The sequence below is a fragment of the Phocoena phocoena genome, chromosome 1 (assembly GCF_963924675.1).
Source record: "Phocoena phocoena chromosome 1, mPhoPho1.1, whole genome shotgun sequence".
Lineage (NCBI taxonomy): Eukaryota > Metazoa > Chordata > Mammalia > Artiodactyla > Phocoenidae > Phocoena > Phocoena phocoena.
Window position 1 is genome coordinate 128267913 of NC_089219.1, and position 18434 is coordinate 128286346.

Below are 18434 nucleotides of genomic sequence, written 5' to 3' on the forward strand. Positions count from 1 at the left end.
CCATCATCTGCACGAGGATTTGGCTTTCTTTTCAGAGCTCTTTTTTCCCCCACAAAGAAACAGTTATGTATCTCTTCACGAGAGTTACTGTTTCTCTAAAAAACAAAACAAACTCTGGGGATGAGACAGCAGGAGAGATAGGGAGAGATGTCTAAGCTTATTTCCTAGAAGCATCCTTCTCTCACATACCTCATGGCATTGTGGCATTTTGTGCCTCAGGAAAATTACTTATCACTTCATTTCACAGCTCTTCGGGTTGCTTGGCTAATGGTGAAAGTAGAGAATGAGTTTAAGATATAACTTGTTTCCACCTATGGGTAAACTGAACAGTTACGAAGTTTTTCTTTTGTATCCAATTTAGTTTGTTTTTAATGTTTGTCTTAATGAAGACCAGAATTGAGCGTAATGCTCTAAACAATGTGATAAACACAAGATTCAGTAGAACTGTCACAATTCTAGATTTGTGCATTAGATTTCTATCAAAGTAGCAATTTTTGTAAAGCAGTGCTGTCACACTACTAGCTGTTACTAACTGTCCTGTTTTATATGAACAGGCTGGGTCTGTATTTTGTATTTATGAAATTCAGTTCTTGAGCTATGACTAACTACCTATTGTTTTTTTTTTTTTTTTTTTTTTTTTTTGGTACGAGGACCTCTCACTGTTGTGGCCTCTCCCGTTGCGGAGCACAGGCTCCGGATGCGCAGGCTCAGTGGCCATGGCTCACGGGCCCAGCCGCTCCGCGGCACATGGGATCTTCCCGGACCGGGGCACGAACCCGTGTCCCCTGCATCGGCAGGTGGACTCTCAACCACTGTGCCACCAGGGAAGCCCACTACTTATTCTTAAATCCAATTTAATTTTATCCAGCATTCCAAGAAAGTCATTAAATCTTAAGAAAGTCATTAAGCGCATTGTTACTCTTTCAGATGTTTGTGTCATATGTGGTGTCTACTTTCCAGGTCTTTATTCAAGTTTTTGACAAAAGGCTTTGAAAAGGACAGGGTCCAATATATTAGTTTTTCTGGTCACATTACTTCATATTGACTTACTTGAATATAAAATAATTTTCAGCCTCAAATATTATATGATCCTCATTTGTATTTAAGGAGGAGTGTATAAAGACTAGTACTTTGATTAATGTGTTTAAAGTCAAACTGCGGGGGGGGGAGTTAGTCAAAAGTAAACTTTTTAGAAAGGTAATATTTTACATTATAAATCAACTATACTCCAATAAAAATTAATTAAAAAAAATTTTTTTAAAAGGTAATATTTTGTGAATGCCGATTGACCTGGAACTCAGAGGAGTGTGGTGAACGTCTTGACTTTTTATTTTAAATGGAAAATTTAGTTAAAAGTTGAGTTATAAAATGCTGTTTTCTGAAGTTAATACATCAATCCCCCTCTATCTTTGTTAGCTACCATGAGAAAATACCATAGGCGAGGTGGCTTAAAAAACAAAGTTATTTTTCACAGTTCTGAAGGCTGGAAGTCCAAGATCACGGTGCCAGTGTAGTCAGGTTTGGCTGAATGCCTTCTAGCTGAGTCCTCGCATGGCTGAGTAGAGCTCTGATGTCTCTTCCTCTTATAAGAGAACTAATCCCATTATGAGGCCCCACATTCATCACTTCATTTAACCCTAATTACCTCCCAAAGGTCCCAGCTCCAAATACTTTCTATTACATTGGTAGTTAGGGCTTCAACATATGAATTTTGGGTGGACACAGTTCAGTTCATAGTAACCCCCCCTTTTACAGTCTATAATGCATTGATTTTTATGCTTTTTACATTGTTACACTTCAAAGTAATATTTCTACAACAGTTGGAATACATTCATTAATTGAGATATTACTATGTTTTGTTGCTTTAATTTTTTTATCCTTGATATTCAACTCTATTGTAACGGAGTAAGTTTTGTTTTTAATTAATTAATTTTTTGCCTGTGTTGGGTCTTCATTGCTGCTCACGGGCTTTCTCTAGTTGCATCAAGCAGGGGCTACTCTTCATTGCAGTGCACGGGCTTCTCATTGCGGTGGCTTCTCTTCTTGTGGAGCACAGGCTCTAGGTGCGCGGGCTTCAGAAGTTGTGGCACGTGGGCTCAGTAGTTGCGGCTGGTGAGCTCTAGAGCATAGGCTCGGTAGTTGTGGCACAGTGGCTTAGTTGCTCCGCGGCATGTGCGATCTTCCCGGACCAGGGCTTGAACCCGTGTCCCCTGTATTGGCAGGAGGATTCTTAACCACTGCACCACCAGGGACGTCCCCAGAGTAAGTTTTGTTATGAAAAACTTGAATCTTTTAAAATCTCTTAACCTCAAATGACATGTTATTTATTATGTATTTTAAAGGTTTGATGCTTATCTCTTCTATAATGAAAATTGAGTTCTGATTTTCATATGGTGAGGTTATCTTGGTTACTGGCTTTGACAGTAATCTTGGCTCCATCACTTCCTAGCCTTATGAGTTTTACTTCTAAGGTTGTTTCTTCATTGGTAAGTTTTGGTGACTTGGGCTTTGAGCTCTTCTTATTTCCAGTCTGATATTTTTACATTCTAAATCTCTAGAGCTCAGATTTTAAAAACTTGGCTTCAAGAGACATTACAAAATTAGAATGTATAGAAATTGGATCCCTCTTTATGTTAGAAATGGGAGAAATAAATATAGAAGATTACTCAGGGTTTTAAACTAGAGGTTAGGGAAAATGGTTATGGTGAAATTGGGAAGAACATGTTTGGGAAAGCAGATAAACTTTTAGACTTTTTTGGGGGTTGGATAGTCTTAATCTCAAAGAAATGTTGTAAAAATAATACAGAGAATTTCCATATTCGTTCATTCATATTCCCTGATTGTTAATAGTTTGCTGTATTTGTTTTACCATTCTCTGTGTGTACATGTACCTATGCACACACTCACATATATGTTTTTGACCTTTAATGTCTTGGTCTAAACGCTGTCATTACCTGAAACGTTACATTCAAATCACAAGCTCCTATGCCTCCACTTTTCATTCAGTACATTTTCTCCTGCTGTTTTTATTAAATGAACAGAGCAATCCATAGTAAGCTTGACTCAGCAAGCATTCAATAATCACTACTGTTAAGAGCTTTTATTCAATCTTTTTGAAATTTCCAGTTCCTTCTCCTCTTCTCCTTATTTTTTTCCAGCTTGTCTTACTTCACTCTCTGATTTAGACTTCCATGAAATGTTAATCTAACCATTCTCCTAGCGGTATCCTCATCTCCCTTGCTTTTCTTTACACCTGCCTGGCGCAACTCTAATTTCTTATTCGATCCAGCTGCTTTGTGCCTCCCACCACTCCCTACTTCTAGACATGCTGCTGGACATTGTTAACAGCCTTCAAACTGCACAGGCTTGGGAATACTGTATATTCCTGGTTTCCAGCTTCTACTCAGGTTTCAGTGCTGCCTGTCAATGCCTCGTTTTACTAGTTGGCTGTCTTTTCTCCCAGTTCTTTGCAAATCTTTTCCAGCCTTCTCAAATCTCCACTCAGTTGATGAGATCAGCATGTCTTTTTCATTTGTTCCTAGTAGTGCCTGATTAGTAGGCACTGGGTAAATATTTTTTTTGTGTGGATGGTGGAATTAAACATGTTTAGTGTGTAGTTCTGTCAAGAAACTCAAGTGAAGATGTTTTGTTCTATACGCAATTAAAAATGAATGTCTAAAGATTGTAGCTTGAAGGAAGGATTTGGTTGGGAATTATCCTTACGGAAGCAGTGAACAGTAGATGAGATGGCTAAAGAGGTAAGCACATAGAGAAGAGAGCTGACAAAAGCAGCTAACATTTATGTAGAGGGATAGGAAAAAAAAAATGAGGCAGATGTCAGTCACAGAAACCAGTGAAAATGGTTTACACAGAAGCTCTTTATTTTTATATTTGTATGTGATACTTGACTATTATTAGTATATATTCTTCCTATATTTGTTCAATAAAACATTTGTTGAATGTGTCCAGTAGGCTGGAAATGGTTGCAGTTTCTTTTTAATGTTAACAATTTGAGTGGGACATTGTGCTGTGTTTCCCAGAGGAACTAAACAATCACCATAAGAATAAGGAGGAAAGAGGTAAACAGAGGCTGGATACATAGAAGCCCATGGAGGCCAGAAAGATTATGATTCTGTCATTTAATTGAATTTTGCAAATTGGTGATTTGCAAAAGTATGAGGTTCCTCCCTCCCCCCCAAATATACTAGATTTTAAATATCACTTAATATTTTTGGTATCAAATACTTTTAATTCTTTTGTAATCGTAGGTGAGTCACCTTAGAATCTTACAATTTTTGGCACTGATGGAATTTTAGAGGTGGTACCTAATCTCCTCTTGATGTGGAAATCTCTTACAGATTTTTTTCCCCACAAATTTTCCACCTACAATACCTGTCCTTTCATGAAAACCATCTTTTTGTTACCACTGTTTGTTATTCTTTCATTTCAAAAAGTTGATGTTTATATTATGGTAAACTGCTGCCTTCCAAATTTCCCTTGGACCTTTTGGAAAGTCTGTTGGCTTTAAAAGCACTGGCTTCCTTTTTTTTTTTTTCTTTTTTCTTACTTTCTTCCATCTTAACTTTTTTTTTTTTTTGGTCAAAAAAGGTAATATGTATTTATTCAAAATTCGGAAAATGTAGGTGCATGTTTTGCTACATCTAATTTCAGTGAAAAAAATGCTAGTTTCTTACCAGCATTGCTCAGTTATAGAACCTTGAATTTAGAGAGATGTTTACTTTCTCTTCCCTTAAACAGAGAAAGGGGATGTGTTATTCAAAAAGCTTTATTTTGGAGACTGACCCTCAGCCCTTAATGATTTAGATTTTTTTAGGTACATAGTAGACAGGGTAGTAATATAAAAAATGGGGTTTTTTTTTGGCCACGCCACACAGCTTGAGGGTTCTCAGTTCCCTGACCAGGAATTGAACCTGGGCCACAGCAGTGAAAGCCCAGAATCTTAACCACTAGGCCACCAGGGAACTCCCAGAATGCTATTTTTAAAACAAAGACAAGCCTTTGCTCAGAATTCAGTCATTTCCCATTGTTTCAAAGATAAAGTTTTTAATCCTAATAGGCCCACCTCATCCAACCTTCTTTCTCTCCTTCAACTGTCCCTTTCTTACTAGCTTCTGCTTCCCCAGCTTTTTTGAACATGGTTAGCATATCAGGGCCAGAGGTCCTTTGCATTTGGTTTTTCTTCAACCTTGAAGCTGCCTCTTTGCCCTTTAGATCCAAGTCAGAAGCTCTCTCCTCAGAGAGGCCTTTAGTGATCAACTTATCTAAAGTAGTTCCACCCTTTCTAAAGTAGTTTCCACCCTTTCATGTTGTCCTGTTTGGTTTTATTTATGGCATTGTCACCATCTGAAATGATTTTGTTTACCTATTATTTGAATCACCAAACTAGAAAGTAAGACCCGAGAGAGCAGATTCTTATCCCTTGTATCTCCAGTGCACAGAATAGCATACATAGTAGGTGTTCAGTAAATGTTTCAAAATATGGATCACTTAATGACTGACATAGATTATAAATAAATTTTATCACATACCATATTGTAGTGAATATCCTTACGTGTATGTGTATTTTGCACGCATTAGTATTTTTTTAGGATAGATTCTTAGACTTTGTTTTAAGCTATGCTGCTGGGTTCTAAACCATTCTCAGCTCTCTACCCAAGCCTTACAAAACAGACCACAGACTGGATTTGGCCATAGGCCTTAGTTTGCCAAAGCCTGCCTTTAGTTCATTGTAAATAGCATGTGAATTGTCTCTGTTTAATGTCAGAATTCCCTTGTGAAATCACCTGGGCCAGACACTTCGGGGGTGGGCAGCTTTTGGACAGCTTTTTTTTTCCATTGTTTTTACCTGTTTATTTTGAGCCAAATCTGGTAATTTCTGTTTTCCTAGAAAACCCTTATTTCAAAGCCTTCTTTTCATGTGTGTATTTTATATCATCTTTCTCATTCTTAGTGTTAACTTAAAATTAGAGTGATTCAGCTAATTTATATATATTTTTTCCAAAAGAGCCAGCTCTTGAATTTATCAGTAGTTATTATTGTTTTTTTTTTTTAATTTGATTTTTCTTTTCTGCTTTTTTTTGGGTAACTTTTAAAACATATTGTTTTGTCTGGTAATGAAAGTCTTTAAGAGCATTCCTTTGAATTATATGATTCTGCGCTTTATGGTTTGATAAGAGGTGTGTTTGTTTTTCGCTTTCAGTTGATTTTCTTCCGCATTTCTGGTTTTGTCTATTAACTTTGTAGCCACAGGAATATTAAACTACTTTCTTATCAATCCCAGGAACAAAAACAGTTTGTTGATTCCTTGTTTATTATGTTCTGACATTTTTTTTTCTGCTCTGGCATGAGCTGTATTATTACATTGTTCTTCATTATTCCTTCTCAGAGCTACTGATTTCTCCAATTTCATATCTTGCCAGCCTGTTTCCCTCCCTGCCATCCCTGCCCTCTTCCCTTGTACAAATGAAAAACACTACTGTAGGGACTTCCCTGGTGGGGCAGTGGTTAAGAATCCGCCTGCCAATTCAGGGGACATGGGTTCAATCCCTGGTCCAAGAAGATCCCACATGCCGTGGAGCAACTAATCTTGTGTGCCACAACTGCTGAGCCTGCGCTCTGGAGCCTGCAAGCCACAACTACTGAGCCTGCGAGCCCCAACTGCTGAAGCCCGCACCTAGAGCCCATGCTCCGCAGCAAGAGAAGCCACCGAAATGAGAAGCTCACGCACTGCAGCAAAGAGTAGCCCCCACTCGCCTCAACTAGAGAAAGCCCGCACACAGCAACGAAGAACAAATGCAGCCAAAAAGAACCAAAAAAAAACCTATTGTATAGCTCCTATATTAATATTCTACTTTACTTCTGACATTTCTGGTCACCATGTGGAGAGCGGGGTTCCCCACACCAAGCAGTTAGATTCTCCAGCCACTATCAGGGTGTCCTGAAATTTAACTCAATTCTGATCTAACTACCCAGAGATAGCATTATATCCCAGAGATTAATAAGGGCTCAGTCCCACAAGACTGTCCCCCCAAATACTTCAGATGCCAGTTGAAAGTCCAGATTGTTACGATTGTTAACCATGCTGCTAGCTAACTGGCTGGCTGGCTGTAAATCATGTTTGATTAATTTGCTAGAGCAGTTCACAGAACTCAGGAAAACAATTTACTTACTAGATTACTGGTTTATTACAAAAATATTAAAGTATGGGAGTGAATGAAAAGATGTACAGGGCAAGGTCCAGAAGAGTCCCAAGCACATGAGTTTTTGTCCCTGTGTAGTTTATGGAACTCCATCCTCCAGGAAGTACTCCCAGCCTTAATGGAGGCATGAATAATTAAATCTTTGGCCAACGGTGATTAATTCAACCTCCAGGTCCTCTCCCTACCCTGGAGGAGAGGAGGATGGTGTTGAAAGTGCCAGCCCTCTAATCACTTGGTTGATTCCCCTGGCAACCAGCCCTCACCCCTAGAGGCCTTCCTGGAGTCACTACACTAACTTATCCTCAGGTGTGGTTGCAAGGGGCTTGTTATGAATAACAAGAGACACCTTTATCTCCTATTATTTAGGAAATTCCAAGGGTTTTAGCCCTGTGTCAGGAGTGCGGATGAAGACCAAGTATAATTTTCTTATAAATCACAATATCATACCTTGCAGTCTACACTCCACTTACAATAAATTTGTGTAAATATCTGTAATAACTTCATTTCTAATCCCTCTTGTTTGCTTGGAATCTGGGGGTCCTTGATCTTTTTAAAAATATTTTTTATTGACATAAACTAAACTGCACATACTTAAAGTATACTATTTGATGCTTTGCATATACACATCATGAAACTCTTACCACAGTCAAGATAATGAGCATATCAAGAAAAATTTCCTTCTGTTCCTCCCAGTTCCTATCCATAGGCAATCACTGATCTGCTTCCTGTACCATAGATACATTTGCATTTTGTAGTGTCGACTGAAAGAAAAGCACAACCTAAAAGTTGAGAATTACGTTTTATTTGGCGGACAAAACTGAAGACTTAAGCCTGGAAGTTAGCCTTTCAGTTAGCTCCTAGGGACTAGTCCAGAGAGGTAAGGGAGGAGCCAGGATATATGGAAGTTTTGCAACAAAACCCAGGTAGTTGGAACATCAAAAAAGGTTAAGGTTAATTAAAGAAAACCAGACGTCTCAAGTTAATGAATTTAGCTCTTTTCTAGTATGGGAAGACGCAAGGGTCTGGGCTTATTGAAATCATTCCTTTGATATGCACCTTAACTCTCTAGGACCAGTATCCTCCTTTTTCTCCACCCTGGATCCCCTCAGGGTGCACAGTTGGCGGTGGCTGCTGTAGCTACTGGCTTGTTGGCCTGGCAACATCCTTTGTTTACTGATATGGGAGGCAACATTTTTCATCCACAGTTGAATTCAGTATATAGTGTATATGTTGGGAGTCTAGCTTCTTTCCTTCACCATAATGACTTTGAGATTTATCCATGTTGTTACATTTATCAGTAGTTCATTCTTTTTTATTACTTGGGTATTCATTCCATTTATGTATATACCACAATATGGTTATCCAGTAACCTGTTTGTGAACAGTTGGGTTGTTTCCAGTGCTTGCCTATTACAAATAAAACTATGAACCAGGGTACAAGTCTGAGTCTTCATATGGACATTTGTTTTCATTTTCTTGTATAAACATTGGGAATGGAATTGGGATTGTACGATTTGGGGATGTTTTTTCCTTTTAAAGAAGCTGCCAAACTGTTTTCCCAAGTGGTTATACCATTTTACATTCCCACGAGCAGGCTATGAGAGTTCCAGTTCTTCCACATCCTTGTCGACACTTGGTATAATTATTCCGTAGTTTTAGCCAATACAGTAGAAGTATGGAGTTATCTTACTGTGGTCTAAATTTGCATTTCCCAAATACTAATGGTGCTGAAATGCTGAATATCTTTACACCTGTTTACTTGCCACTTGTGTATCTCTGGTGAAGTGTCACATCCTGTGCCCTTTAAAAATAATTGGGTCATGTGTTTTATTATTGAGTTCTGAGAGTTTTGTACATATTCTGGATAAAAATATTGCGTCAGATACATGATCTGCAGATGTTTTTTCCCAGACAGTAGCTTGTGTTTTCATTGTCAACCGTGAGAACTTTCAAAAGGCAAAAGTCTAGTTTAAAAATTTCATCTTTTATGGATTGTGAGCCCCGCCCCCACCCCCACCGCATGCGGCTTGCAGGATCTTAGTTCCCCAGCCAGGGACTGAACCCACGCCTTTGGCAGTGAAAGCTCTGAGTCCTAACCATTGGACTGCCCGGGAATTCCCTATGAATTGTGTTTTTAGTATACTATCTAAGAAGCCTTTATATTTAACCCAGGGTCACAAAGATTTTCTCCTATGGTTTCTCTAGAAGTTTTTATAGTTTCAGGTTTTACCTTTTGTCTGTGGTCCTTTTTAAAAAATTTGAGATATTTTTAACATATGTCATATAAGTTTAAGGTGTATTTTTGTGCATTTATTTATTGCAGTGTGATTAATTATGCACGTGATGTGTGGAGGTTAAGCATTAGCTTAAACCTCTACACATCACGTGCATAATTATCATTTAAGATCTTAGCTCGAAAAATCTACAAACAGTAAATGCTAGAGAGGGTGTGGAGAAAAGTGAATCCTCTTGCACTGTTGGGGGGAATGTAAATTGATACAGCCACTATGGAGAACAGTATGGAGGTTCCTTAAAAAGCTAAAAATAGAACTACCATACGACCCAGCAATCCCACTACTGGGCATATACCCTGAGAAAACCATAATTCAAAAAGAGTCGTGTACCACAGTGTTCATTGAAGTTCCCTTTACAATAGCCAGGTCATGGAAGCAACCTAAGTGTCCATCCACAGATGAATGGATAAAGATGTGGCACATATATACAATGGAATATTACTCAGCCACAGAAAGAAACGAAATTGAGTTATTTGTAGTGAGGTGGATGGACCTAGAGACTATCATACAGAGGGAAGTAAGAAAGAGAAAAACAAATACCATATGCTAGCATATATATGGAATCTAAAATAAAAAGGTTCTGAAGAACTTAGAGGTGGGATAGGAATAAAGACGCAGACGTAGAGAGTGGACTTGAGGACATCGGAAGGGGGAAGGGTAAGCTGGGACGAAGCGAGAGTGGCGTGGACTTATATATACTACCAAATATAAAATAGATGGCTAGTGGGAAGCAGCTACATAGCACAGGGAGATCAGCTCGGAGCTTTGTGACCACCTAGAGGGGTGGGATAGGGAGGGTGGGAGGAGATACGGGGATATATGTATATGTGTAGCTGGTTCACTTTGTTATAAAGCAGAAACTAACACACCATTTTAAATCAATTATACTCCAATAAAGATGTTTTAAAAAAAAAGATCTTAGCGGCTTCGAAATACATATACAATGTTGTTGACCATAATCATAATCCTGTACATTAGCTCTCCAGAACTTACCCCATCTTCTAACTGCAAGTTTGTACCCTTTGCTATGGTCCATTTTGCATTGAGTTTTGTATATTTTTGTATTCATTCATTCATTCAGCTAGCTAGCTGCACTAGGTCTTCGTTGCGGCATGTGGGATCTTTGTTGTGGCATGTGGGATCTAGTTCCCTGAACAGGGATGGAACCCTGGGCCCCCTGCATTGGGGGCACGGAATCTCATCCACTGGACCACCAGGGAAGTCCCAAGTTTTGTATATCTTTCTGTATTCTGTTCTGTTGATCTGTTTTACACTGTTATTACAGTGTCTTCATTGCTGCTTTATAAATCTTTATAAATCAGGTGACATTGGCCCTCCAACATTATTTTTCTTTTTAAAATTCTTGTGCTTATCGTAGAAAAATTCCCTCTGAGGTTTTGTTTGGGATTGCTTTGAATCTGCAGATAAACTTGGCAAGAATTGACATCTTATTATTGGGTCTTTTGACCCACAGATATGGCCTATCTCCATTTATCTAGGTCTTCTTTAGTGTTTTGTAGTTTTCAGTATACAAATATTGCACAATTTTTGTCAGATACATCCCTAAGTATTTCCTAGTTTTAATTGCTGTTATAAGTTGTACTTTAATTTCTGATTGTTGCTACTATCCAGTGATATAATTGATTTTTATATGTTGATCTTGTATACAACCTTGCTTAACTCTCTTCTTAGTTCTAGTAGCTTTTTTTAGACTTAGTCAGATTTTCTATGTATATGATCATGTCAGCAAACAGACAGTTTTATTTCATCCTTCCCCATCTGACTTCCTTCCCCGCCCCCCCTTGTCTTACTGCACTGGCTTAGAAATTCTAGGACAGTGTTGAACAGAAGTGGTGAGAGTTGATAGCCTTTCTTTGTTCTTTAGAACATGGGTTAAGCATTCAGTCTTTTACCATTAAGTATGATGTTACTATAGGTTTTTGTTTTTTATTAGTAGACTATTTTTTTAAAATAGGTTGTAGTAGATGCCCTTTATCAGGCTGAGTCTTAATTTCCTGAGGAGATTTTATCAGGAATGGGTGTTGTGTTTTGTGAGATACTTTTTCTGCATATATTGAGATAATTGTGTGTTTGTTTTAGTTTACTATATGGTGAACTGTGGCCTCTCCTGCTGCGGAGCACAGGCTCCAGATGCGCAGGCTCAGCGGCCATGGCTCACGGGCCCAGCCACTCCGTGGCATGTGGGATCTTCCCGGACCGGGGCACGAACCCGTGTCCCCTGCATCAGCAGGCGGACTCTCAACCACTGCGCCACCAGGGAGCCCTCTATTGAGTTTTGAAGGTTAAACCACCACTGCATTCCTGGGATAAAGATATTTAAATAATAAAAAAGTGTTTTTCACTCATTTCTTACTTAGTTCCATTTCTGGTGCTGTTCATTCTTTTCTGTAGATCCAGCCTTCTGTTTGGTAACTTTTTTTTTTCTTTCTCCTGTTTGAAGGACTTAACATTTCTTAGAGTGTAGATCTGCTAATGATGAATTATTTCATCTTTCTTAAGGCTGAGAAACTCTTGTTGGTCATTTTTGAAAGTATTTTTGCTGGATATGGAATTCTAGGTTATCAGTTTTTTCTTTCTAAGTATGTGGCTGCAACATTTTCTCACTTGCATGGTTTCCAACAAGGATTCTGCTCAAATTTTTTTTTTTTTTTTAAACCTCTTAGTTCCTCTTAGTTTAAACCAGGGATTGAACCCGCACCCTTGGCAGTGAAAATGCAGAGTCCTAACCACTGTTCACCAGGGAATTAATTCCCTCTGCTCTAACTCTTATGTTTGTTTCTCTTATTGCTTTTCAGATTTTCTCTTTATCATTAGTTTTGAACAATTTTATTATGATGTGCTTTGGTATGGTTTAGTTCATATTTCTTATGCTTGGACTTCGTTGAGTCTTTTGCGTCTGTATTTATAGTTTTCATCAGATTTTGTAAGATTCTGGCCATTATTTTTTCTTTCACCCCACCTCCTTGAGCGACTCCAGTTACACATAGATTAGGCTGTCTAACTCTGTCTCAGGGCTTATCTTTCATGTCTCTGTATTTAATCTTTTTACTTGTTGAGCATATAGAATGCAGTTATATAAAATAACATTTTTGTCCACGAATTCTGATACCTGGGTCAGCTAGATTGGTTTCAGTTGATTGATTCGTCTCTTCAATAAGGTTCATATTTTCCTGCTTCTTTGCCTGCGTAGTTTTTAATTAAATTGTTCAGTGTGGATTTTGCCTTCTTGGATGCTGGATATTTTTCCATTTTTTAAAATAAACATTCTTTAGATTTGCTTGGGACTCAGTTACCAGAAACAGTGTGATTTAAAGTCTAGCATGTGAGAATTGGTGCTATTCCCAGTCCTTCCTGAACAACAGGCACTGTTCCCTCTGATTATTTCAGATGGTTCTTTCCTGGCTTTGGGTGGTTTCCTCACACACGTACATATTGATACTCTGCTGAATACACAAGGGGGAACAGATCCTCTGCAGATCTGTAGCATTTTCTCTTTGTATACCTCTCTTCTTTCCAGTATTATATCCTAGCTACCTTGGTCATCCTGAATGCCCAGCTTCATTTCTTCAACTTAGGGAGTCTCCCAGCCTCCACTTGGATTCTATTCTGAGTTCCCTTCTCAGTGCCATGACCTGGGAGCTCTCCAGGCAGTAAGCTCCGGAAACCATAGGGCTCACTTCATTTCTTTCCTGTTAGGGATCACATCAATTCAGTATCTTAAGTTCTTGTTTTATTTATATATAAGTAAAATTACACACACCTACCTGCACTGGACAGTATATATAAACACATTACATATGCATGTGTACGAAGTGATTCAGGTTATATATATATATATATATATATATATATATATAAATTCTTTTTCCTACTCTTTTCCATTATGGTTTATTAGTTTCCTGTGCTATACAGTAGGACCTTGTTGTTTATCTATTTTATATATAGTAGTTTGTATCTGCTCATCCCAAACTCCTAGTCTATCCCTCTCCACCCCTCTTACCCCTTTCATAAAACCACAAGTTTGTTCTCTATGTTTGAGTCTGTTTCTGTTTTGTAAATAAGTTCATTTGTATCATTTTAGATTCTACATATAAGTGATATCATATGGTATATGTCTTTCTTTTTCTGATTTCACTTAGTATGATAATCTCCAGGTCCATCCATGTAGCTGCAAATGGCATTATTTCATTCTTTTTTATGACTGAGTAGTATTCCATTGTGATACATACCACATCTTTATCCATTCATCTGTCGATGGACATTTAGGTTGCTTCCATGTCTTGGCTATTGTAAATAGTGCTGCTATGAACATAGGGGTGGGGTGCATGTATCTTTTCATATTAGAGATTTCTCTGCATATAGGCCCGGGGTGGGATTGCTGAAAGTGCCCACATATAACTGGCAAACCGTTAGAGTGCAATTGGCTTTTCTGATTTATCCAGTCTTATTGTTTATGGCTGAAAATTCTTTGTCTTTAGAAATGCATGATCTTTTATAGAAATAGGTACATTGTGATAGTTTGTTCTTATCTTTGATTGAATTATCTTTTGAATGCATTTGTACTAGCTTCAACCATGTATTTATGATTTACTTTTGGAGGGGGGTATTAGGTACTATAAAGCCTTCTTGGGTTTTATACTGGAGAGGCTCATAGGATATGAAAGAATAAATTTATTCTCTATTCTAATGGCCTGAGAAGCTGACTCTCTGGCCATATTTCTTACCTCAGAATATACCCAGTATGTATTTTGTTTATCTGTTTGGTGAAAGAGCATGTACTGAAGGGCATACCATATAGGCAGTAGTTTATTAATAGGGGAAGGAGAAACTTTGTACAGAATTTTGAACCTTAAAAAGAACTACTCAAACTTGAATTTTATTATATATTTACAGGAATTTTCTTTTTTTTTTTGTATTTGGAAAATTCTTTTAAAGGAAATTTTTTAGTTTATTTAACTCCTAAGTAGGAAAATTAAGGTTCATTTTGTGATTATTTCCAGGCTCTAATGTTTTGTGATGGCTGAGTTGAATTAGATATTCAACTAATATCTTAGTTGAATTAGTTGAATTAGATATTTAACCCTATGGTTAAATTGTGTTATGTTAACTTTGTTTTCCTTGTGTAAGCCTATGGACAAGCTGAACTGCCCTATCTTGTTAATTTTGTTTACTTATAAAATTGAACATTTTAATACATTTGCTTAGTGGTATTTCTCTATAGTGAATTGTTTGTTCATATAGCATTAATGTTTGGATTTCTGCAAGTTTTTTTCTTCAATTTGTTGACTTCTTACATAACATTTGCATTTTGTCAAATGTTGAGATATTTTCCCTGTTGACTCTCAACTTAATATTTTTAACTACAGTTTTCCTCTCGTGATTTGTGAATATTCGGTAGGTTTGCTTCTGAAACGTTTAATGTGAAATACATGCCTGTGTTGTAGGTAAAGTTGAAACTTTATTCAAAACAAAGGAGAAATGTAAACAGGAAGTAGAATTATGTAGGAACACAGAGTTCTGGGCTGGAGATATAAATTTGGCATGATCGGTTGGTAGTTGAAGCCTTAGAATTGGATGAGATTTCCTACAGAGATGAATTTAGAAGGAGAAAGAAGGTGAGGACAGGATGGGTGGCACAGAAGGAAGGATTGGCCTTAGATGGAATGGGAGGAAAGATACACTTCCTTTATTGCAGTGGTTCTGAAGACTGCTTACATATTTGAATTGACTGAGGAGCATTTTCAAAATAAGGATTGATGATCAGATCCCACCTCACATGCCTAGAAACTTTTTAAAAATTTATTTATTTTTGGCTGCATTGGGTCTTCCTTGCTGCACGCAGACTTTCTCTAGTTGCAGTAAGCAGGGGCTACTCTTCGATGTGGTGCGCGGGCTTCTCATTGCAGTGGCTTCTCTTTGTTGCAGAGTATGGGCTCTAGGCGCACAGACTGCAGTAGTTGTGGCATGCAGGCTCAGTAGTTGTGGCTCACAGGCTCTAGAGCGCAGGTTCAGTAGTTGTGGCGCACAGGCCTAGTTGCTCCATGGCATGTGGGATCTTCCCAGACCAGGGCTCGAACCTGTGTCACCTGCATTGGCAGGCAGATCCTTAACCACTGTGCCACCAGGGAAGTCGCAAACTGGTATGTTTTAAATCCCCAGGTGATTTTAATGTGTCGCAAGAGTTAAGGACCGACCACTGCTTAGCATATATCTGTTTGTAGTAAGTCAGTGAATCTTGAACTTTTGTGTTTTTCAGAATCACTGGGAGGGCTTTCTAAGGCACAGTGGTTGGCCCCATCCTCAGTTTGATTCAGTAGGTATGGGTTGGAGCCTGAGAATTTGCATTTCTAACAAGTTTCTAGATGATGCTGAGAACCACTGTAAGAGTAGGTGAAGGAAAGGAAACCCTTAGGAAAGATGGATGTAGATGCTGGTGGGCTTGTAGGTTTGCCCCTAGGAAGTTTAAGGAGTTTCTTTCTTAACGTTGCGTTGTTTATGATGTAGGCACGTTAGGGTCTCCACTAAGAGGGCTGCATGAGTAGTTGTAGTGTTAAGAGGGGTTTGAGGATTCTTAGGTGTTAAAATTGCCATCAGATGAGGGTGAAAGAACAAGTTGACTTTTTATTATATGTCAGTTACTTTTTTTTCACCTGAAGAAAGATCTCCTTGAATCTTAGTTTTGTCGTCTAATGAATATGCACTGTCCTCTTTTGTCACTGGAACTGAATATTCTTCCTGTATATCTTTGTCCATGTTATTGGTGAAAATATGTCAACAGGATAGATTCTCGGAGTATATAGATAGCTCTCTTCACACCGTCATCGTTAGCACCCTTGGGATAAAATTAGTTATACATTCTGCCACATATGATTGTAAACCATCTTATATTCATTAATGTAGTTCTTTTGGTTTCAGGTGAGTCGTTTTCACAATTTATTTCAAGGAAAGATGGTCTATCGTAAATGTATACTTGGAGAAGCTAAGTGATTACAGTTACATGGGGAGGAGGCGGCATGGTGTAAATGGACTGACACAGAAGCCTTGATTTCAAATCCAATCTTGTTTACCTATGAATATCAGTTTCCTTATCTGTAAAATCAGAATACTAACTGTATCATAAAGTTACTAGACTGAAATGAGATAACAGATGTGAAAATTATTGATAAATTTTATGGAACTCCATAAATATTGTGGCAGGTGATATGAATATAAAATCACGTCTCTGCAGGTGATGCTTATTCTGCAATTGACAAATGTAAAACCAGTACATAAAAAGATTTTTATGATGGTAGGGTCTACACAGGCATTCCTTGACTTTGAATGCTTTTTGCATTATATACTACTCTGTGTTATCTTTAGCTCCCATGCTTTTAGCTGTTGATGGTTTATTGGTAGAATTCACCGCCTCCTGTCCTACGTCCACCCTGAAAACAAAACAAACAGAAAAAATCCAACTCCTAAGGTTGATAATGTACACCTCATTAAATTGAAGGGAAATAGTATGAGAGCTAATTTGTGTCTTTTGCCCTGTTTATTAATAAACTAGTTTTTAATTGGGTACATGAGTTCCAAAGATTAACATTCTCTTTGTATATGAATGTTCATTAAAATACTATGTACTTCTAATAACTTCTTATATACACAGAGATTTGTTTTGACAAGTGTATACCATTTCTTGAACACTTACTCCATAGCCATGAAATAGAATATTGTTTTTATGTACTTTGGGTTTATAAAGAAGTATTCTACCCTTTGCAGAACATCGAGAAAATAGAATGTTCTTTCTATTCTAAACTGTTAAACTAATAGATCTTTGTTAGACACATACTGCCTGAAAACACAGGCATGCAGTTTATAGGGAAACGATGTCATCCTTCTGTCATGTTTGGATTCCATATGTGTAAGCTGATCATGCCAGTCATCTCAGCCCTATTAAGTTGAATGATATTTGTTTATTAAATAGAAAGACATTATCCATAGATTCACTGTATTTGAACTGTTCATCTCAGTATGGATTGAAATCCTTATTCTCTATAGTGTAGTTAAATGGTTACAAATCATAAACAGTATACTCACCAAGCACATGGAAGTTTATTTTGATTAATTTTCTCACATTTTGGTTGTTGGAATTTTACAGTATTAAACAGGCTCTTGAAATTATTGTTGATGTGAGTTATTGAAGATTGACTTAATTTCTCATGTTTTTATTTTTCAGAATTTCTGTGAACATTTGAATTTACTAACAGCATTTAGTAAACTAATTCTAAAGTTTTCCTCCTTGTTTTTCTTTCTTATGTGCATCTTAAAGACTGGTTTTAAGGGGTGTGGCAGGACGTTCTGGACTCGATGAGTTTCCACTGAAATGTCGGAGAAGTCAGGCCAGAACACAAAAGCAAAGGATGGGAAAAAGTATGCGACACTCAGTTTATTTAATACTTACAAGGGTAAATCATTAGAAACTCAGAAAACCACAGGTGAGTAAAATCAAGTGGCATTTATATTTTTTATAGTTTTCATGGTTTTGTTTTATTACTATAAATGACACACTAGAGCTATTGCTATTAGGATCTAGGGCAAACATATGTTAATGCAGCCCTGTTTACATTGGGCTTTTTATATACGTACACATCTTTGAAGGGATATGAATTTTTTTAAGTTGAAAATTTATAAATGTTATAAAATATGTTTTTTTTCCCTGTTTGTTGTCATCAGAAAATAAATAAAACTATGTGGTTCCAAAAGGGAGACTTGGTCAATGAGATTAATAGGCATAAATATTAGTGGATTTATTCTACCACTTTTAGTTATGGAGTAGAGAGTGCTGTGGTTCTTAGTTTTGTTTTGTTTTTTAATACCTTGAACCCAGTGTTTACAGTGAAGAGTGAAAACTGGACCATGTA

The 18434-nt window shown here is 37.6% G+C and overlaps 1 protein-coding gene across 2 annotated transcripts in view; it reads left to right on the forward strand.

The window, feature by feature from the left end:
- Nucleotides 1–18434, forward strand: part of PRRC2C (proline rich coiled-coil 2C) — a 97760-nt gene that overhangs the window by 9613 nt on the left and 69713 nt on the right. For both annotated transcript variants that reach the window (XM_065889397.1, XM_065889388.1), the window contains exon 2: nt 17843–18008. In XM_065889397.1, the coding sequence (XP_065745469.1) occupies nt 17897–18008 (112 nt within the window). In that variant the 5' untranslated portion in view covers nt 17843–17896. The remainder of the gene's footprint in view (nt 1–17842; nt 18009–18434) is intronic.